Source organism: Diadema setosum, chromosome 4 (assembly GCF_964275005.1).
Source record: "Diadema setosum chromosome 4, eeDiaSeto1, whole genome shotgun sequence".
In the NCBI taxonomy this organism is placed as follows: Eukaryota; Metazoa; Echinodermata; class Echinoidea; order Diadematoida; family Diadematidae; genus Diadema; species Diadema setosum.
This window is the reverse complement of record NC_092688.1, coordinates 37152091-37175919: the sequence shown is the minus strand read 5'-3', so window position 1 is coordinate 37175919 and position 23829 is coordinate 37152091. Positions and strand designations below refer to the sequence as shown.

General features: G+C 40.1%; 1 protein-coding gene across 1 annotated transcript in view; it reads right to left on the bottom strand.

Annotated features, from left to right (window-relative positions):
• Positions 1-278: 278 nt before the first annotated feature.
• LOC140227836 (two pore channel protein 1-like) overlaps positions 279-23829 on the bottom strand; it is a 56182-nt gene continuing 32631 nt past the window's right edge. Inside the window, 15 exon segments of the mRNA XM_072308229.1 lie at positions 279-614; positions 1462-1539; positions 4101-4153; positions 4156-4215; positions 8074-8185; positions 9327-9395; positions 10326-10372; positions 11537-11628; positions 13070-13159; positions 14007-14078; positions 14975-15079; positions 15787-15859; positions 16351-16390; positions 17096-17120; positions 21343-21391. Coding sequence (XP_072164330.1) covers positions 279-614; positions 1462-1539; positions 4101-4153; positions 4156-4215; positions 8074-8185; positions 9327-9395; positions 10326-10372; positions 11537-11628; positions 13070-13159; positions 14007-14078; positions 14975-15079; positions 15787-15859; positions 16351-16390; positions 17096-17120; positions 21343-21391 — 1301 coding nt within the window.

Genomic DNA, 23829 nt, shown 5'->3' with positions numbered 1-23829 from the left:
ATGCATAGGATCTCATATCACGCAAAGGTAACATCTGACAGTCACTGTTTCTTTGACTTGCGTGTGAATGAATGTAGTGTGTCTACAGGTAAACTCTTAACGCAACAAGGCTCTAGTCACATTTATGATGACTTTACGGCATAGCATTTAAGAGATGGTATAAAAATAGCGATACATAAATTATGTACACTTCTAGTTATGAATGAATGCAAATAAATAGCTGCTTGGCAGTTACATGTGCAGGTGGACAATGTCTGACGCCACAGGGGAGCCATACCTCACCGCTCGTCTCTGGACAATAGGTTGTCTTGGTCTTCCTCTGTCCTAGAGAGACTGGGTTCCTCCTTGCTGGAGGATGAGGTTTGGCCGGAGCCGGAGCGGGTCCGGGAGAGGAGGGGCCGCCCCAGGAAGGGGTTGACCCGGGTGGGTGTCGCCGTGGCTGGGGAGGGCCGCACGATGGGGGCGGCGGTGGGCGTGGCCGCTGGCATGTCCACGTCGTTGTCGGGGGTGACGGAGGAGGTGTCCAGCTCGGTGAGGAGCGTCTGGCGGCTCAGCTGGCGCACAAACTCGTGGAGGTCGGCCGAATGCTCCCTGTCTGCCTCTTTGATCCATTCCTGGAGGGGGATTGGTGGTGGTACAGGTGGTGGTGGTGGTGGTGGTGGTGGTGGTGGTGGTGGTGGTGGTGGTGGAGGGAGGAGGAAGAGGAAGGAGGAGGAGGAAGAAGTGGAAGAGAGGAGGAAGAAGAAGAGGTGGAAGAGGAAGAAAAGGAGGTGGAAGAGGAGAAAGAGGGAAAGTGGAAGAAGAAGAGGAGGAAGAGGAAGAGTATGAGGAGGACAAAGAGGAGCAATGCGCACTTCACTCTGCTGCAAAGGTATAAAATTCCACTAATCTTTTCAATGTGTGGAATGCAACTGTGTCTGATAAAAGTAAAAACACATGGCAGTCCAACCTGCTGTACACAACATCTTACATGGAAGAGGATACAGAAATGTATGCTCTGTCCCGAGTGTGGCTGAATTGAAATCACCTCTCATCCTTACACCTCAAACAAGGTACACACGTGAATGTAGACAACACTGGTAGCTTCCACTGTTACGTCCTTTTCTGAACTAATTCAGACCATGATTTTTTTTTCAACGTAATATGGATCACAGCAGCATGAATGCTACAGCACCCATATCAATTCTTGGCACATTCTAAAGGGATGGCATATTTTTGGCTCAGCTTGGGCTTCAGGTTTCCAACTTTTTTTGTGAGATGAGAGACATCTTATGAAATATGCAAGAGCATATAATTCCAAGATGAAATCAAAGTTTATTTGATTTTTTTTTTAAATGGTTTTGAAATGGCTGAGATATCCAAAACAAAGGGATCCTAATGAAAGAAACATCTTTGATGCATTAATTTTTCAACAGAATGATGCTAATGCTGTCTGTTGGAAGAAAGTTGAAGTTCACTCACCTTGACTTCTTCTGCATACATGGTCTTACTAAGGTCTGCTTTGGTCCGCTGTCTCGATCCCTTGTAACATATAGTGCCCTGCAAGCAGAAATGGCAAAACATAAATGAAATAAAATAGATAAATAAATAAACAGACTGGTGGAGGAGGAGCTTGGAAAGGTTTGCCTTAGGAAGGAGGACATCAAAAATCCTCCAGAGTGGCGAGGTGTGAGATCCGTTGATGTTAAGAGTGAGGGACAATCCTGCCACCCCTCTTATCAAGGACAAACACAGATGATGATGATGACGACGATGATTAACCCTATTCTAACTGGGCTATTTGAGACCAAGTTTTTTACGGGGGGGGGGGTCAAATTGACCCCCCCCCCCCCCCCTTTCAGATCTCGGTCGCCGATCGCGCGCTCGCCGCAAAATTTTGCCTGAACATAGAGCCGGATGTCAACTATAAGATTACATGGTCATACAATAGAAAAATGTTGATTTCATATTTTTTAATAAATTAATTATGCAAATTAACGCATGAAATCTTATTTTCACCTATAACTCCATCAAAAAGACTGAAGGATTATTAAATTTTTGTGTCAGAGTTCCTCAAGACACATCAAACAATTTTCTTGTAAAAAAATAGCGCAATCAAAATCATTTTCTTTTGTTTTTTATTGTTCTGTTAATTTCTTATGTATTTTATTGTTTTTTCGATCTTTTGTTTTCTTTTTTGCCAAAATTTGTTGGAGGCCTTTTTTCAAGCTTATCTACATTAGAATTGATTTATTTCAATGGTTAAAAGTTGTAATAATCTAATTTATATCAATTAAACAAAAAAAAAACACAGTTTGCATTGGATTTGCACACCAAATCATGAATTCGAGCGGTTTTCGGGTTGACATGCATATGCAAAACATTGCATAACTTCAGAACGGTGTACCCGGACATCACAAATTTGGTCTGAAAATATGCGGGAGACTTCAATGAAAAAAGTCATAAACGACGCGGCAAAAATCTTTGCGCGTTGTGGAATCATGGCACGAAACGTTGAGGGGGGGTCAATTTGACCCTCCCCCCCCCCCCCCCCCCCCCCCCCCAGTTAGAACAGGGTTAATATAGTTAGCCTTTTATCATAGCATTACGAAAGAGAAATCACTGGCGCTACATAGGTCGGTTTACTAAGTTCAATGATATTTCATATCCATGGATATTTCATATCCATGGATATTCATGGCTATGTCATCGTAGCCCAATTTACGGATCATACACCTCTCCCTCAAGATCTATCAATGAGCTAATGAACTTAAATGTAGCTAAACTGGCCAAGCTTTTTGCCATTTCAGTATTAAATCCATCCAAACTTGAAAAACTTGACAAAAAGTTGTGAACGGATTTGAATGAAACTTGCAGGAAATTTAGGTTGAGAATGACACAAGGAACAGATGATTAAATTTTGGTAGTGATCCAGAAACTTTTATGGATTTTATGAAGGATTTTCAATATTTTGACTGGTAGGGTGATTGAACTTGGCGAGTTCAAGGTGTGCATTTTTTAGGTTTGCATGTGCGCACTAAAGTGCATGCTCTAGTCTCTGTTAGGGCTAGGCACGCCGCAGCAGCTGGAAGTTGATGACGTAACAAAAGGCTCCTACATTGTGTATTGGGAAATCAGGCGAATTTCAGCATGCATATGTATGGGTGGAAATCACAGATCTCTATGGAAGAAAAAGGTCAATGGTGGAAATGAGCTGCTAGACGGAGGTCTGCGCTTTTGGAGTGGTTCTCTTGCTTTATTTACGGACTAATAAATGGTCTCATATCAACATGTTGTGTATTCATATGTCATATGAATATGTGACCCGCTACAACAAAAAGGTCCTAAAGTCACGCACGATCGAAGCCATGAAATCGAGTTTGAAGTCAGAGCATGAAAATTGGTCAAAACTTATGATTTTCTGATTTTGAAATATTATTGGAGTCTAACATGTCTTCTATCATCTGTCGAAATTTTGAAGCAAAATAAACAAAGGAAAGACCAAAAAATAGCGTTTTTCTGAGCCATGTTTTTTGGCGTTTCAACGAAGTAGAAACTCGTTCGAAAATTTGGATTGAGCGCCACAGATAGGTTCCGCCCCTAACAACGACCAGAGTGATCTCATTGGTCAGTTTGCTGCTTGCTGCTAACCGAAGCGTAAAGCTCGCACACTGTCCAGCTGACTGGTGCGTGCCGGCGGGGTGCGCTATGCTCAGCCGCTTCTCACATCCTGGTCACTGATTGGTTGGTGAGGAGACCGCCGACGCTGATGTGCTTGAATGAACTCTTCGGCGGTTGCTAGGGCTTACCTTCTATTGTCCAGAGGTGAAAACTGACTTGCGTGTCCCTTGATCGCGATTGCGTCGAAAGGAAGACTTTTAGGGCGCTTTTCTCGAAACAGTGATTTTCCAGACGTCTCGACATGCTCTCTTTTAAACATCGATATCTCCGCAGCCGATTATTTGTATAAAATGTGTTATATATCAATTTAAAGCAGAAAGATGAGGGGATGATATCATGCAATTTTCAAATAATCGACCTCGCCCGACTTTAGGATCATTTTGTTGTAGCGGGTCACATATAAACAATAACTCCGTGTGCCAAAAAGCACCATCACTGACCATTCGGTGGAGGTTGCCCAGCAGCACGCCGAGGTTGACGTCCGCCCTGGCCCGGGAAAGTAGTTATCGACCTCAGCGGCCGTCAGGTGTGTGGTTATCTCTACGATGGTGTCAGCTGGGGAGAGCAGAAGAGAAGCAAAATCTCACATAGTCTGTCTGCCTCGACTTCAAACTCAAACTTTGTACATCTGCCACAAAACCGATAGGAGAGGGCTAAATTGATTGCCCCGCCCCTCTGTAACATTGACAATGAGATCTAGTCTGAAAAACACACTGACAAAGAGGCAATTTTTGTGCATTTCATGCGCTATACTGGTGCAAAAATAAAAGCATGCAAATTTTTTGCTTATTGTTTTGCTTTTTGGTAACTGTAATTTTCTTCACATTCATCAGTCCTGTATAGTGTGTAATCTGGATCTGTTACCTTAAAGGGACTGCAAAGTACTGGTTGAGGTGAGAATTCAACTTGTAACATTTTGCAAAATATTTAGAAACCACTCTATGAAATTTTAAAAAGCTCACAATTCTAAGGGGAATCAAAAGTTTATTTGACGAAAATCAGTTTTGAAATGGCCAAGATATCTAAAAACACGGCCGTAATCTGGCAGAACTGCGTAATCTCCTTACACATTACACCAGAAATCGGGTTTAAAGATTCAATGTTACACCTTTCTAAACTGAGATACGATGAGTTGCATTTTTCCTCTTTTCTTGGTCATAATTGGTCTAAAGAATTTATTTCCAGCAAAAAAATGACAATTTGACCTTTTCAAGTAGTAAAAATTACCAATTTAAAAAACTTACGCAGTTCTGCCAGATTAATTGTCGGCAAATTTTTGCGATCATAATCTGGCAGAACTGCATATCTCTGGTCACGTGCCCGGGTTGATCAGCCAGAACTGCGTAAGTTTTTGGCCATACGGGGGATTTTTCAGGCAGAAGTGCGTATCTCTAGGAGATACGCAGTTCTGCCTGATAAGCACGGGTTTCATCAGGCAGAACTTTTCGTCATCAACCACGTGCTTATCAGCCAGAACTGCGTATCTCCTAGAGATACGCAGTTCTGGCTGATAAACACAGAACTACGAATCTCGGTCTATTTTCTGCGGGTTGTCTATCGGATTTTACCATCCACCCCCTTACTATTCAGCGGATGCAGTGTGAAAACAATGAATATTTTAGATCGAGTACAATTTTTTTGAAATATTTGTATTGTATAAAGTCATCATTATTGATTCACATTTAATTTCATTTTATCCATTCATTTGTATGTGGAAAATAACTTGCTTTCCCCAAATGTTGTCAGTCTGTGTTCATGTTTCAGTATTATTTAGCGGCACAAGAAGTACTGCTACATCAAAAGCCTGGCTGCTGCTTGGGTTATTGTTGATCTCATGAAGCATTGCATTTGGATTAAGAATAATATTAGACTAGGTTCTAGATGTTAAGCTATATTGTTCATCAAGACTACAGGTACTACACTGTAGACCGTCTAGACCGTAGTCTATTCAGGCCTAACGATACACTAGACATCTAGAGACTAGTAGAGCGGTACGTAGGAATCTGCATACGATAGGCCTACTGATCTCATCATTATCCTACTCTACGCCCGAAGTAAGAGTAGGCCTATGCCTAGACCCTTTTGGCTGAAGGCCTAAACTCTATTTAAACTAAAGAATACTAGGAGCTAGGCCTCACTAAAAGTTTATTTACAGCTTTATTAGAAAAAAAATAGACCCTAGCCTAGGTCTCGTTTGTGTCGACTCCTACTGTAGGCCTAATTGTCACTACAGTACTAACGTTAAGGTAGTAGTGTTCTAACCATTACTATCTACGCAGGCCTAAAACGTACGAGAACTCTCGAACTCTTTCTACTCGTTTGTCTAGGTCTATGTAACATCCAGACGTCTATTTTGGGCATCATTATAACAGACTAGTAGATCAATGAAAATTAGTTTCTAGATTTTCTAGTCTAGACTCTAGATCTAGACTCTATATCCAGGTAGGGGCTAAATCTACAGCTAGACTGTCTACTGGGGATCTAGGCCTAGTACTAATAATATAGTACATCTAAGAAAAACGTAAAGCCTAACCTGCCTATCTAATGACTAACGGTAAGTCTATAAAGTCTAATAGCCTATAATGTCTAGTAAGAGTCAATGTAGATCACAGATCTAAATCTAAGTTTCAGATCTATTTCTAGGGCTAAATGGTTATAATTTAGCGTTTAACCTGTAGATTCTAGATTCTTCATATTACAGACTTCAAGAATGTCTAGCCAAATCAAATCTAGAAAAATAGAAAACTGAGTAAAGATAACCGGCGATTCAGCCTAAGTTAAGTAACGGTAGGCATTAGTCTAAATAGGCCCCCACTGCACAACTCTACTGGGAGTACCGGTACGGTACCGGTATTAAAAAGTAAACTGTAACCAGTGTAAAAGTGTTAGTATTGGTCAATTTCTGACGTCTGTAGGATTGGATCGAAAATGCCATCGTTATGGACGGTATCCTAGATATTCATTAAACTTCTCGAGATCAATCCCATAGATCCAAGCCCACTAACCGCTTATTACAATGAAAATCAAAATAAGAAGCTATGGTCAATGGATTACAGATATTGTTGTTCTCGTGACCTACGCTACCGCACAGTACATTGATTTCACGTACACTAACAATGGACAAGTGCTGCAGCAGTACTAAGTACGCCTAAAGTTGACTGGAGCGTGACGTCAGACAAGATGCAAACTATAACGTTTGTTAGACCTAGAAATGCTCTAGGCTTAAAAAACACTAGATTGTAGCAAAACTTAATAGTAAGGCATACCGCATATTGACCTGTTTTGAAGCCTGCCAGTCTATGAAGGGAAAGAAAGTGGCAATTTCCCCCAAGAGTAACGAGGGTTATTGCTTTAGCGTGACTGTCATCATGTACAATACACGTAGCCGCGCCGTACGACGTGTCTAGCTAGCTAGCTAGGCACTGCTAGCTTGAACGCGCAGCACGTTCGTCACTACCAAGGTCGCGCACGCGCGTGTTAAGATATACCATGTCCGTGCGGGATGCAGGAACACCTTGGTCAAAGCGTTGTCGCAAGTCGACTTACGCAGTTCTGCCTGATTAACATCGGAAAAATCATTTCATATCTCGACTTACGCAGTTCTGCCAGATTAATCGCCCTCTCTCCTCAGGAATTTTGCCAAAATTACTTTCTAAAAATAACTTTCTGTACCGAATCACAACTTATTTTTTGGCCCACTTGAAAGAGCATGAGAAAAAACACACAAAACACTCAAAACCTGAAAATCAACCAAAATCGACTTAGGGAGTTCTGCCAGATTACGGCCGAACAAGGTAAAACAAAGAAATCCTAATAAAAGTTGTGGCATGTCAATTTTATTATGATCACTTTTTTGGATATCTCAATCATTTCAAGGCCAATTTTCATCAAATAAACATTGGATCCTTTTTGAAATTACATGCTCATTCATTTTTCATAAGAGGTTTTTCATTATCTCACCAAAATAAAAAAATTGTAAATCTAATCCAAACCTCAACCAGTACAAACTGTACATTCCCTTTAATGTGCTGCCAGAGCCACTAGTTTCCTAAACCAACATTGTCTTGTCACTGCTATGAACAAGACTATGGTTCTGCCACTTTTTAAAATGCATTACTCGAGGGAATCTGATCCACTTCAGATGCAGACTACCCTCCAAAACTGTCATTCCTTTGAAATCTGCAATAAGGCTTAAATGCAAGGTGTGTACATTCATCATAATTTACTGTTGAAGTAGTAGCATTTCCTCAGAAAGAGAAAAAAAATCTACTGAATGTAAACATCACATTTAAGGTCATAGTTTAAGCTCATAACACACACAAAGAATGTTGGAATTATGAAATTGAAATATAAAAAAAAACATTATTTTTTTTTCTTTTCTTTTTCAATGAAAGAGATCCATCCCCCACTTACATCCCCCATTTCCGTTCTGGGCATCTTCTGTCTGTTCTGTCTTCTTCTTGTGATACTGGATGCGGAACAGGAAGGCTTCCAGGATGAATGCTATCACTATCGTCACGACAACCTGCCATGGAAACCAAGTCACTCCATTACCACACAAAATATCACATGGAACAACAACAAAATAAATGGTCTTAAAGGGATGATATAATTTTGGTTGAGGTGGGAATTCTGGTTTCAATTTTTTGCGAGATGATTAGAAACCACGAATTTGAAATACTAAAGAGCATACAATTCTAAGAGGAATCGAAAGCTTATTTTGATGAAAGCATTTCAAAACCAATTTTCATCAAATAAACTTTGAATTCCTCGTAGAAGTGTACATGCTCTTTCGTATTCCACATTCGTGGCTTCTAATTATCTCACAAAGAGCTAAAACCTGATTCCACATCTCAACCAAAATTATATTGTCCCTTTTAATGAATGAAGATGGAAAATGAATTGACAGCACCAATATATGTGATGATGCAACACAAAACCCCGCAAAATGGCAACACAAGCTGGATGATACCCTTGGCTGACTACTACTAGTATACGCGTGTACCTGGGGCAATCCAAGAGGGGGACTGGATTCATGCACCGACTCTTTGTGTGTGTAACTGGGGTGTACCACTTAATCAGGTCTGTATCCTGCTTTTTGCAAGAAGTAAAATGGGATCTACTACCATAATTAAGCATACCTGCCAACCCTGAGACTTAATAATCTGAACAAAGGAAAATTATTCAAAAATCTGAACTTTCATAAATTTCATATACTTTACTGTAATTACAGATATTTCCAAAAAAATCAGAACACACAGGAATTACGTAATGTGTTTTCTTTCAGCAAAAAATCTGAATATTCAGATTAAAACTGAACAGTTGGCAGGTATTTAATTTCATTCATTCAAATTCATCTTATTTTACTCCCCCCCCCCCCCCCCCCCATTACACTGCTGTTTACACATACACCCTTTACAGCTGCAGCCTTGGACCGCAATTCCACATCAAAACAATCTTCCCAACGCATCGCACTCATGAGATGAACTGGAGGTTAAAAGTTTGTGATTCTCTTGGCACATTTGACCCTTAACCCCTTGCTTACTATACACCTGTCAGATCCTGGGTGCAAAGTCTACACTACAGAATTGATTGTCCTCATCTCATATTAAACAGGTTAATGTGCAGTGGGGTGGAAAAAGTGTGATGACCCCCAACAAACTCACCATGCTGGACAGGTAGAACAGGAAGAAGTATATCCGACTCCACTCCGACACAGTGGTAGCATACCCTCCCTTTTCAGATAAAAAGCAAAAGGGTGAACAAAGATGAAATTTCAAGGGGGTTACAGTATCAGACACATCAGATGTAAATTGTACATACACGACAGAAATCCCAGAATGTCACCACACAAATCAATGTGGCAGAGTACAGTATATGCCATATATTTAGCGAGTCTAATTTTTTAAACGAATCGGGACAACCCAACAATTTCGCGAGTGGTTAAATTTGCGATCATGTTGTACAATACTGAATCGAGAAACGTATGCGTGCACGTCACATTCATGTCGGGAACAGAGTTAGTAATTTTGTATGTTTCTGAATTCGTGAAGAGCAACTTGACTCGCAAAATTTGTAAAAATAAAAACCTCGCAAAATACATAGCGTATAGAGTATATGATTGCCAGCTATAGAGCACTGAAAATCCTAATCAAATGAAATGTTCATGACTCATGTTCTCCACAAAAAAAAAGAAAATAAGAGGGAAGCGATTGAAGTATTCTTTTATACAATTAAAACATTATGGGCGGAAAGGACAATGTTCAATGCCATGTGATTGGCAGCTGAGACAAAAAAAAAAAAAATGATACAAGGGCTACATGATGTGTATTGGCTTTGAATATTTCTTTCTCATCACACACAAAGAAAGAGAGATTTTGTTCTCGTGCAAAAGTGCGTGAGTGATACTGAATGTACATGTATGTAGTTCACTGTTACAACCTGAATCCATGTCACCAGGTGAGAAATGTACAATGTACATGTACAAGTGTATGTGTCCTATGGACCAGGAACAGCATATATGCCCTTCTACAGTAAATACACTGTACACTGTACAAGTTATTGCTATTGTCTGGGAAAGGAACAAATAGATCAGACTGAAAAAAAAAAAAAAAAAAAAAAATGGGGGTGGGGCAAAACAAGAGTACAATGGTTTGTATACTTACCATGATTATATGCCAGTTATTCACTACAGTTAGTTCAAACAGGGTGACTGTGAAATAGAAAGACAACAGAGCCAAACAGCTGTGAACTTGAACCAAGTTTGAAAAACTGAGATTGAATCAGGTGCAGTGCTGTGCAGAAGCTCAAATTTCAACTTTGATCTCACTCATGCCTGAATGAAAAAGACTTCTTCATTCAAAGTTCAGAGCCAAACAGAGTCTGATTAACACATACAAGCATGCTGCAATGTAGTCAGAGCTAATCTCGATAATCTTGGTTTGCAGCATTGCGATTCCACTGAGAAATTCCTGGCTGGGAAGACAAGAGCTCAAAAATATTCAGCCTACCATAAACAGTAGACAAATCAGTGATACATGTAGTCTCAAATTTGTTGAATATGTTAAATAGTTTACTAGTTAATTAAGAAGCTTAAAATCAAAGATTAAGTGATCATGATACATGCACTTCCTCACCATTATGGGAGAGGTGAAAATTTGTTGTTTTGTTGTTACTTCTGTTTTGGGTTGTTGTTTGTTTTTTTCTGTTCTCCTTTGTGGCACGGGTGGGAAGTGGTAGATATTGCTATATATTGCTGAAACTTTAAAGTTGTATACAGAATGCACATTTCCCTACATCACTCCGTAAAATACAGCTGTACATTTAGATGAAAAGTCTCTCTCCAGGAAAGGAGAAATAAGTAAAGGTGCAGTGATGTTGATAAAGAGAAGTTGAAGGAGACGTAAAGAAGTTCAGAGGAGAAGAACAGAGAAGAAGAATGAAAGAGAGAGATGGGGCGGAGGAGAGTGAGAGAAGTATAATGTATCTCAACAAAATTCTCAAGATCATTATACACTGTAGTTACGTATATTCCTACACCCCCCCCCCCCCCCTTTGGGAATACAGTAAACCTGTAAATCATGCCAGACCTGCATGTACAAAAAAAGATAACCTTTCAAAAAGGTTAGAAGAGGAAACAATGCAGACAAGTGGCATTGTAGCTGTGAGCGAAGTACAGCAAAGAAGAAGCAAAATTGAAGAACCATGGGATGGTTCAAACAAGGCTAAACACACATCGTAAGTATCACAGCAGACAGCTTATATGCAATGCATTGAGATGTACAATGTATATCAATCAAACTTTAAAACATAGAGGGCATTTTCCTCGAAAGATGAGCGTTAAACGGAAGTGCCGTTCCTGGCAGCGGTGCCTCACCGTAACTTCGGAGAATGTCGTCAAAGTTGTTTAAATAGAAGTAGGCCTTGTATCTCGAAGAGTTGCTAAAGTAGTCGGCAAAGGTTTCGTTTCTGGCAGAAGATGGTAGAGGTAATAAACAAGAGAAAGAGGATTATTTCATTGGGATGACATGCTTTTGTCTCATAGAACGAAATCCTACACGGTTATCGCTGTGATGAGAGTGTCAAATACGGGCAAGCAATGAAGACAACACAAGACAACACAAGACAACACAAGAAATTCTTTCAGTGGGACTACAGCCATGGGTCTCGCCGAGTGCAACCCTACACAGCTATGGCTGAACTGACGACACCAAAGATTGACAGAGGAGACGGTGGCATAATGATAATGCATAGTGGTGACAGACAGGTTGCAATGAGGCAGAACGAGGGATCTGGTATGGTATAACACATTTCAAGCCAAGAGAGGACTGTGCCTTTTAGAGTCAAAAGTGTGACACACTGCAAATGAGACTTAAAACAGAAAACTACATGTTGTCCCTTTTCTCCTTCTCACACATATCAAGAGTGCCTTGTTACAGCTCTTCGTTTGTCCTGAGGGTGCATATGCCTAATCATAACACATTTTTGCACATGTACGCTGCCACTGTCAAACTTTTTGGTGCACACATTACAAAGTGTACATGCATTTACTATAATCCACATTGAATCATCAACTTTTGCTGACAACAATAAATACATAAAAATATGATTTGGTCAAGAAATTTAGAAATTACACATGCTGAATTGAATGTTTGAGAAAAATATTTTCATTCCAAAAAGAAAGATTTTTGCAATGTTTTTAATGAGGAATTCACCATATTTTATATGGTATTAAAACATACAGTACCTATTGGCAACTCTGCAACAGAAAGCTGATGAAATGTGCGCACTGACTGCGATGACTTCAGCAACTCGTAGGGAACGTATCAATATCACAATGCAAATAAACATTGTACATTCTTTGTGTGCCATGGTGTAGGCCTGCTGTGTGTCATCTGTATCATTCCACAGACCGCAACGCAGGAGTGCTTTTGGAAAACAGTCTCTTTTTACGTTCAAAGCCATGTGACTTTCTAAAGGCATGTTTATGCTGGAAATGTGGTGTACACGTACATTTCATGTCAATCCTATGACTGTGAGTTTTTCGATATACTTTGGTATATTGTGATTTATTGACCAGTTTGCATGCGGTTGTGAGTTTGATGAAAAATATGCGAAGTTGGCATGCCGTTGAAAGAGTCGGGCTTGCGAATGTGGTGCACAAAGGCCCGAATTCACTAAGGTGGTTTAAATTCAGACCATGGACTAAAGCGTGAAATGAACGTACCTTTGAAATGTGCGTATCAACGCATGTTTGTTTAAAATACTGAACGTCTGTTGGCGTACGCAGTCTCTCAATCATATTTTACACAGAAGAAATTTGCATAAACCAAGAAGATATCAATTCAAACTACCTTCGTGAACTAGGGTCAAAGGGTTAAGAGATAACAGCAGAGGCTGTGTGACTGACTTGCAACAATTCATCAGCTGCGTCTCGGCAAACAGCTCCATACCGATGATGGCGTAGAAGTAGTAGATGACAAGGAGACAGAAGCCAACACTGTAGAGCAGGGAAAATAAGAGATCTCAAGATATCAACCCGTTGAGGACGAGTCCCAAGTATACTCGGGCAAGTGTCAATGGGAAATATGTGTTGTGGCAAAATCAGCCCATCCTCAACGGGTTAACCTCAGGGCGCGTTTGAGCGCTCTCCTAAAGCGAAGTGAACCAAAACAAACTTATGCCAGAGGAGCACTGAAACGCTCCTAGAGTATACAATACCGAACTGAACAGAGCCAAAGGTGGACCACTTCGTGTGCCAAAAGGGTACCAAAAGCATACCAAAAGTTCACATGTGAAGAATGCGTATATCTGTACATGATAATGCAAAAGAGTTCATTCTCTTTGTTCGGGACATCTGTAAGTACTTTAAGGGCACCATGTGAATTACCCTCTTGCTACAAAATGCATTACTCCCTCTAAAAATAACTTATGAGGTACACTTTCTCAACAGAACGCTCGAACGCTCCAAATCTGGCACAGGTCAATTTGGTACAGTTTGGTTTGGTACGCTTTAGCTCGCTTTAGAAAGCTCGAATGCACCCTCAGCCTGCCATATATTATCATCAGAACTGCTCATTGGAGGTACAGTGTACATTCACTGTTGGTATTACATAAATGTACCATGCCGAATGTGGCTTGAATAGAAGAGGTACATGGTGACGAGACAAATGCCAACGGCGTAGTACAGAGAAAGGACACATCAATATATATACAGACGCTGAAATTACTAAATAAGAGTACCGTTGTACATTAGCCATACATCTGCCATAGAACATTATTGTTCAACACAGAATCTAAGAAATACAGCTTACTTTGTGCGTTAGAAATGATGCAAACAGCATTACCTTGCCATCCTTGGGGTCAGCTCATACAGAGTGCCAAAGACATCACGGTATCTCCGGTTTATCTTGAATATTCTGAAATTAAAGAAATTAAAATACTTAGCACGCTTACTGGAGGAAAACAACTTGAGACAATGCTGCTCTCTCAATCTATTAAGTTTGTCTTATCCATTTGAACTGAAATTTTAACAGTGAGGGAAAAATCAAGTTACACCTCTTAAAAATAGATTGGAATGTGGATTGGATCAGTGGATTGCCTGCCAACAAATGGCTTGAGTGCAATAGCTGCTTTTCCTAAAGAAGCTCCTTCTCTTTCCTTCTTCTTTTTCCATTCTTCTCATTTTTACTATCATTATCATCCTAAGCAGTGTCTTTATGATTCTTGTTTTCACTCCCAGTAACTACATTTCCGACTAAAACTTGCAATGCACGCATATTGAAGGGCAACACTAAAGCACTTTACACTTATGAGCCCCAGCCTGTTGCCCAATTCCTCTTAATCTGTGTGTTGTATTATTGTTCCACAGTGATTCCCGCCACTGTACTTGTACTTCAAATTAACACACAAAACTTTCCACAGTTGGGTATGATCATACAACAGAAGTTAGGGCTTCCACCCAGCCTTTAGTTTACATCATCAGCTTCCCTGCACTGCACCTCGCCCAGAGCACGCACTTAAGTGTGCATATGTAAACTTCCAGTGCGTGCAGCAAGAACTCCTCAGTTTGTTGACCTTAGATGCCAAAAGATTTAAAAAAAATCTGTTACAAATCCATACAAATGTTTTATGCAAATCTGTTCACAACTTTCTGAGTTATTCTGCTCACAGACAAACCAACGCCGACGATCACTTTGATAACCTTGTTCTTCCTTAGATGACAACTCATGCTGGCTGACAAACATGTAGGCTATAAACCGATGAAAAGAGATTGGGGGCTGGGGGCGGGATAAACCCCCTATAGCTCACTCACCTCAGCAGTCTGACCGGGCGAAGGATGATGATGTAATGGAAGGACTTGTCCACTACCTGTGTGACCAGGCCAATGAAGGCAGTCACTGTGATGAGGAAGTCAAACCTGGAAAGAGATACAATGAGTAGAGTTGTGTCTGTACGTCATGTGGGGGTACTGTGGTATGGCGGATGAGACTCTTGACTTTGAAACAGAAGTCCAAGTTCAAGTCCTGCTGAGTGTTTCAGTCCTGGGACAAGATGTTCCTATCCTCCCAGGTTTAAAATGGGTACCTGGCAATGCTAGGGTATTAAGCAATAATGGCAGGGCCCTCTGGAAGACCACTAACTAGTGCTGATAAGGATGAAGCTACCCTGGGTAACTGAAAGACCATATTATCACTATTATTACTATCATAATTATCATTATCATCACTAATCATCATCATTATTGTCATTACTGTCATTATTATTATTATGGATCTATTTTGTGCTTTTAATCATTCTATGTCTGCACGTATGCACACACATTAAAATAATAATTGCACTTAGTGCTTATGGGGAGTATTTCAAGACACATCAATTTTTCTGGGCTGTCCATTAGTAAAGTACAGCTCCATATACGTAAATTTCTGTGGTGTGATCACATTGAGCGCAATCCATCCCTGACTATAACATTGCTAAACCTAAACTGTACAGTCACCTTTTCTGCCTCATTTTATTAACAAGAATGATCAAAGTTGAGTGACATTATAGCTTGGATAACCAGAGCTTTAGTGATTTTTTTTTTTCAGAGTTGCGAGTGATGAGTGGCATGAACGTTGATATACTCACAAGTTCCATCCATTGGTAAAGTAGCCCTTTGGACCGAGACCCAGTATCTTTAGTACCACTTCGAGAAGGTAGACTGTGTGTAAAAGAAACACATGGCAGTGACCACTCATGTTCAATAATGTAATATCTAGCATATGACCAACTTTCTATATCAAGACAAATACACATTTATAGCAAACATGTTATAGTTATTAATTCCATACCATCTTGATGACAACAAACTTTGATTTGTAAAAAAAAAAAAAAAAAAAAAAAAAAGGCAGAGAAAACAATGAGCCATACTGCCAAAGACTAATGCTACCATATGAAAGATTAAGCTTCATGCACCATTTAAAGTCATTATAGTATACAGATTTGGACTGCTGTGGGGGATATTGTTGATATTTTCGCCCGAAGGGACTTCAACTCCATGCTATCATCTGAGGATCTTGCTCTGAGGGTGATAGCATGGAGCTGAGATCCCAAGGGTTGATCTTGTCATAATGATTTCATTTGTGCAAGTGGAGAAATAAAACAGATTATATCTGAAACAGAAATATTACAAAAAAAGCTTTCACAACTCACATGCCACAAAGGCCCAGTCATACCAGTAGACTGAAAAGACCTGATTCACAGACTGTGGCGAGCTGGAGCCTGTTGAGAAACAGAGATATGAATATCACTGATCAAGTTTTGCACAATACATTTTCACAATTTTGAATCATATGTTTTCACTGGGGAACAAATTGAAGTTTTGGCAATGAAGAAACATATGTTCTTATCCAGTTTCAGAAGAGGTCAGATTGTATTTCCCAACAAACTATTCCTCCTTCCTCCAAAGTTAAATAGTAATTGAATTTTCTGTGTTTGGTTTTATCAGTAGTGCGTAATTCTGAAATATCATGAAAGTAAATGCAGTGTACTGCTGATACTAAGCTGTGGAAGTGGGCTCAGATTTTAGCTTAGACATGCAAGAAAGGAAGGTTTCTGACCACACTCCGAAAGGTGCGAAAATTGCAATCTTGCTTGTACATGTATGTCTCATATTCCCTGCAACTCCATGTCCCACCTCCACCCCCCTCCCCCAAATCAATTCTGCTGGCATGATGCCAACTCGGCTCTCTCACACTGTGAGAAACTTGGAATCTTCTCCATTCAGTGACTTGTCTCCTTGACTGCACCCCCTCTCAACCCCCTACTCCCACCCCTCCCCATCATCCAATCATACAATAATCTTCTCCCCATCGCTCCGGAGTTTACCGGGAGGAAGTGCCGGGTCAAGACAGGTCGCCGCGATTGTTGGTATAGGATTAGCCGTCCGACGACGGACGTCGGATCAAGGCGGCCGGTCCGCTCTGGATTAGCGGGGATCTCTGTGCGAGGCCCAAGCAATATCGCCGGTGTCAGCTTTTGCTCCGTAGAGTGGGCCGAATTTCAGCCTTGCTCTGTACAAGTCAACCGAACATTCTACTCTAAGAGTACTTCTGATCTCGATATCAGTTGCAGTTGTGGGGAGGGGGTGGGGAAGGACCGAGGGTTTGGGTGAGGATGCTGAAGGGGAGCGCTGGTCTGTAGTTCTGAAAACTCCACTCCTACGGCTGTGAGGTGCAACTATGCCATTTACCGCGGGTTCAATAACCCCTACTGCAAAGGGGGGCATCTTGTTACAGTTTTCTTTTTTTTTTTACCCCCTCCTCCATTTTCTCTTTGCCGTTCTTTGGCATCCTTTTGAGTTAGGGACAATTGTCGCCTTCCTCCGGCAAATCCCCTCCGTGATTGATGCCAGCGACAGGTACCAAGTGCCTTCCAAGGTGGGTGAGAGATTGAGTTATAATGGCAGTAGTGCTCTTCAAACATAGGGTGTGAAAAAGCAACCAAAAAAAAACAATAATACAAAAAAAATGCTCTCTGCAAAGCCTTACACGAGGAGTCCATTGTCTCTTGAGAGGGTTCTTATCAGACACACACAGACACATACAATTCACACACAGACTGACTCTACATCACTTTCTGTTGTCGTGAATAGGACTTCAGGCTTTACCCTCTGAACTGCTACAGTTACACAGACACACAAACACGCGACACACACACTCACACAATGCGCCAGCAGATCACACAGGACGGCTGCATGACGGGCCTTCATACACTTCACACAACAATCTCTTCAAAGATCACAGCTGTTACGTGCACTTCTTCACGCACGAATATCTACACACTATGATTCATCTATTTGGAAGCCTGGAGCTCACGTATCCACATTGTATCCACCTATCAAAGCCAGGGTATATTGCCTACATTCTGGTCCAACTGATTACTCATGAAAATTTCCCTATTCCAAATGAATGCTTGTGAAAAATTCTTTGGTCCAAATGATTGTTTGTGAAAATTTCCTTGGTCCCAATGTTTGATCGTGAAAATTTCCTTGGTCCCAACGATTGTTTGTAAAAATTTCCTTAGTCCAAATGATTTTTTTTTTGTGTGTGTGTGAAAATATCCTTGGTCCAAATGATTGCTTGTGAAAATTTTGGCTTGTTCCTAATGACTGATTGTGAAAATTTCCTTGGTCCCAACGTTTGATTGTGAAAACTTCCTTGGTGATGCAAGGAATAGGAAAAGGAGGGGAAATGTTTTTATCAGAAGTCCCTTCCAAAGAAATACAGATATTTTGAGCGAAACTGGATGAGGATGAAGGGAGCGACATCATGTCTCGAATGATAAATGTGAAATAAGTGAAAATTTGTCATGTGGAAGACTACCACTAATCTAACATGTCTTAATTCCTCTGAACTAAAACAATAGATCGGGTCATTTAGGTGTGACACTACTTGTATACAAAAAGTATTCCTCCTTACTTTTGAGTAACATAAAACCATTTCTTGATCTCTCCACTAAACACAACAAAACAACTTCAAAAACAAATTGTCCATAATTTTTCTCACCAGGTCACAAGGATTTTATGTGATTGTAGACCCTTCCAGGTAGAAGGGCTTCAAATTATCAGGAAAATTGGGGGGGGGGGGAGAGAGAGCTCTTACTTTTTTAGGGGATTAAAGAAAATTAGCAGCATAGCACAGAAACCAGCACATCTAGTAAATTACCTAAGGCTTCTTGTAAGAAGCCAGATTGATTCAATGTCACGTAAGACTGACATACAGTGTATCAACGAATTTTGTAGCATATTCATCAGTATAAGGGGCTAGCAAAGCGGGAATGCCAATGCTGCATTTGAATGCAATTTACATGACTGTTTTTGTTTTTTTTTTTGTTTTTATTGAGCAGTACATACGTTGTACATATAAGCAAAGCCATTACATCTAGTGTGTCAATATGTTCATGAAATCAGAACAACTTAACCCCGCAATGACATACATGTACTTTGAGGAAGTTTTCCAGTTATAACATTCACAATTCATCGTAAAACATTCAATGATCGGAAGTAATATTTGATCAGTAAATCTGTTTGTGTGTTCCATTTACGGCCCTGAAAACGAGATTCCTTTCTTAAGCTGGTATAGTGCACAGGTAGGTAGTTTAGACCTTTCCTCAGAATGATACAACTGGAAACTTCTTTATGAAGGAGGGAGATTTCCAGTGAATCTATTCGGACACCGAAAAATAAATTTCAACCGCTATTCTCAAAATAAAGGTGGAGCGTATTCTTGAAAGACGTGGGGTTAGTTTTTCATTTCTTTTTTTTTTTTTAACTCTGAGGTGCATCACCTATAAAATTTCATATGAGATGTTGAGAGACATTATTCTTCAACCATGAAAAATTCTGTAACATTTGCAAAGGAGATATACAAACTTTAAGAGAACAAAAAACACAACAAAACATTGTACTTTCTATCCACCTACAACACTGCACTCGGCTGTCTTGGGGCTCTGCAAATGTCTGCACAACTCTCTCCTCACAAGGCACTTTGATACGGCTTTCACGACAGACACGAATCAAATGTAATGGGATCATAGTGATGATCAATGGTACTAAAGGTCTGAGTTCACTGGTATTTACTTGAACTCCCTATTTCATTTGGGTGCGTAAACATTTCTGGGTTTGCGGGGCTAATTAATTGAAAACACCCCAATTACTATGACTGGGTTTATAGCCACTAGATGTGGGCGGTCTAGAAATTTGCTCTTGTGTTTATTTTCGCCTTCTCTATTATGTTTCCTTCGCTAATGAGAGGGGTTCTTCCCCACGTCACATCACAGCCTGACAATTTGTCTGGATTAGGATTGACTAATCCCCTAATCCTCGCACCCGCATCAAATCCCGACCAGGAGGGATTAGCAATCCTTTCTTCTCTGCGCTCTCGTTTCCTCGCGGCAATCCTGCCTGTCTCCCTCTCTCAATGCAAATCTGCTAACCACCACCCCCCAATCTCATGAGACTCGGCTACCCCTGAAAGATGTGCTCGCGTCGACAGAGCACCCTCCCTCACTCTCGTCGATGAGACATTGGTGCGCTGATGAATTCCCGCTCTACCAGCAGAATAAAATTATCACTCTTTTTCGCGGCAGATCCTTAGAAGTGACTTCAAGAGAGTTCTAGCAGTTAAAGATTACCCAGAGGATCAACGCGCGTAAGTCAAAACCCACCACCTCAGATTACAATGTTTCTCCGAGCAACGCACACAATTACTGTCTGGTTCACAGACAAGTGTTGGAATCGGTTTCTCCAAAAACTAGCTTTTAATCTCTTATCTCCCATCACTATCGCATCACTCACAAGAGTGGATTTCCACTGTTTCTTGCATCTGATTGGCTGGAGGGAGATCCAACAAAACTCACAGTAGATTTAAGCCACAACCTCTGGGGCTGAGGCATGCTTTTTAGGCATTAGGCAGCTAGGTCCAAATCACACAGTCTGTTCAAATTTGAGAACTTCCAAGCTACCAGCAAGCATGGGCCCACATCTCTTCATTTCTATCAATTATTTGTATCAATAAAGAGCTCTTTTTTTCTGTATATCAAAACCTGTAAAGAGAAAATAGAATAAGTGACTTCAAAGCCCAGCAAAGTGTTTATAACAGAAAATGTTTATTTGACAGATTATATCTAAGATTTTTCTAGATAGCTGACTTGATGGTACATATGATTCTAGTACCAAGGGAAAGGCATGACTAAATTAAACCTACACGTACATGTAGAATGAACAGAACAATTGAAGTCTTGTCAACCATTTGTATCAAAGTACTGTAAAGTTGCAGCTGACAGATTTTTACAACAAATTCTGAATTCATACCAGTTTGGGCAGACAGACAGAAACATAATCAATAATGTTTGATAGTTTCATAGTCTAAATCATTCTCAATTGATATGTAAAAGTTTCTCTTCCCTAAGAATATGCTCTATGTGAACATGTTACAGAAATTTGACGAATTGACAGCCCCCATCCCCCATTCTGTTTTTTTACTTTCAGCACTGAGGTCTTTGCAATTGATGTTCCTAACTTCGTGGTGGTGGTGGTGACAGTGGACAGAAACAAAAGAGATGGGGGTGAGAAAGGAGGGGGGGGGGGGGGGAGGGGAGAACTGAGGTGAGGAATACTATAGGCACCGGAGCTCACCTGAGAACATGATCGTCTTGACAATGAAGACCAGGCCGTTGACCGCGATGACGATGTCTGTGTAAAAAGCAAAAAAACAAAAACAAAAAACTATGGATTAGAAAAAAAGATAGAGAGACAGAGAACCAAAATTGTCAGCAGGCGTGGTACTCCTGCGACATCTAGTAACACCAGTATCTATGGTGACTCTACATCAATCGCATCAATGGACTGCACACCATAAAGAGATTGCACGATTCATAAAATGCCTCTAATACATTGTATCTGATTTGAAACTTACAACAAATGTTTCATCAAAGTCAACAGATATCCAAATATCATAAACCATCTTTTCCTCTTTTCTACATTTTGATATAATATTTCATGTAGAAGATAAAAATGACAATCTCTCATATGGTGCATATGAGTCACTTTCCATGCCATAATTACACAACATTTACACAAACCTTGCTGTCTAAAAAGGAATTCTCACTATTTCTTTAGTACTCATATGGAAAGGTAACAAAGGAGCATGAACTACATCTCAGCAAAAATACAGTACCAATGCACAGATGGTCTGTGTGACATCACCGGGTTGCCAATTTAGAGAGTTCCAAAGAAGCAACTTCCTAAACTCTTGGCAAACACATAACTCAGGGAGGGATTACCCAAACACATATCTCCTTTTCACTGGGCTGGAATTCTTGAACATGCTTGTATTCACTGAACGTGTTGGGGGCACTGGTTCCATTTCGACCACTTCATTCGCAAGAGCACACCGTTGCCGGTTGTGAAAGCCGACACCCTTCGCCTACCAACCTTACAAACCCAGCCACCACGCCCTAACCCCTCTTCTTACCCCCCAGCACCACAAGTGGGGAGGTGTTTACCCTTGCTAAGTGGTGGATTAACCTTTGGACACCTGCTGCTCTTAGTCCCTAAAACCAGAAGAAAGCACTGCACTCCTATTCACACTAGAAAGAAGAAGAAGAAGAAGAACAAAGTCAAGTCTTTCTTTCCCCTTGAAAGAGTATAACCTTTTACCCATGGACATTGCTGTTGCCACCAAAACCAAAAGTTCAAGTGATAATGTTCATATGAAGAGTTTGTTTGCAAAAACCGATAAGTCCATATTTACCAAATGGAGATATTTGCGATTAATGGTCAAGAAAAATAAAGAGAATGATAAGAAAAATTTTATTTCTTTTGACCACAACTTTAAAAATGTACCTTTATATGTAGTGACCGATATGTCATTTAAAAGGTATTATTTTGTACTTTATGACAGAGTCCGTACTTCAAAATCTTCAAAAATGGACTTATCGGTTTTTGCGAACAAACTCTTCATATGCAGATGATCATATTGATGATGATAAGGTAATAGATAAACAAATGCTTACAAATGCTTACAATTACCATTGTTACTATTACATGCACATTGACCATCATCACTACACCGATCTTTAATACTAAATAAGAGTACTCCTAGTCTTATGATGGTGATGCCATAATAATCTAAGCGTTGCTTACAAGAAAAACACACAAACAAAAACAAAGAAAAAAAAATGCTTTCACATACTGTATACGTCATATATTTCGCGAGTCTAAATTTTCGCAAATCGGGAATTCCCGACAATTTCGCGAGTGGTTAAATTCCTGATTGTGGAGTCCTGTACTGAATGGAGAAATGTACACACGTACGTAACATTCACATCGAGGATCAGAGTCAATATTTTCGCTTGTCTTTAATTTCGCGAATAGCACCCAACTCGCGAAACAAAAACTTCGCAAAATATTCGGCGTATACAGTACATTGATCATACATTAAAAGCTTTTTTCTATTTTGAGGCCATAATTAGGACAAAAAAGTAATTCATACTTTTCTCAACATAAAGAAAAGGCATCACCAATAAACAGAGCATGCATTTCTTCAGTTACATTGTTTCACATTTCATTTTTATATCACAGAAAAAAATAACTCCATGAAAAAGGCAAATGCAATGCAGTGTACAGAAGAATGAAGTGAATTGACACCTGCAATAAGGGGTTTTGTTTCAGTTAGGTATGTTGTTTTTGGTATGTGTGTATGTATCTTATGCATTTAATTCAACTTCTCATATTCACTTAAAGCTGATATTTAAAATGGATATTTTTTCCATTCAAGTACAGGGTAGTTCAATGTACATACACTGTACAAGTATTCTCTTATGATGCACATTAATGTATAATATACAATGAAATACATTTACTTCATTTTATCTACATCCTATACACAGATTAGTGCCAACTTGAAAACTGAACCTGATCAACTACGACAATGGAACATGTGTGCATGAGAGAGCTTCATCTTTAGTAGAGTTAGCCTGAGACAACCAAAAAGGCATATCATCACACTGTTCTTTTCTTCTTCTCCTTCTTCCTTTTTTTTTTTTTCTTTCTCATGTGAAAAGGTTGAGGCGGAAAGCCGGGGCAAAAGCCACTTAATCTTTCTTCAAATCCTGCCACTCTTAATAGTC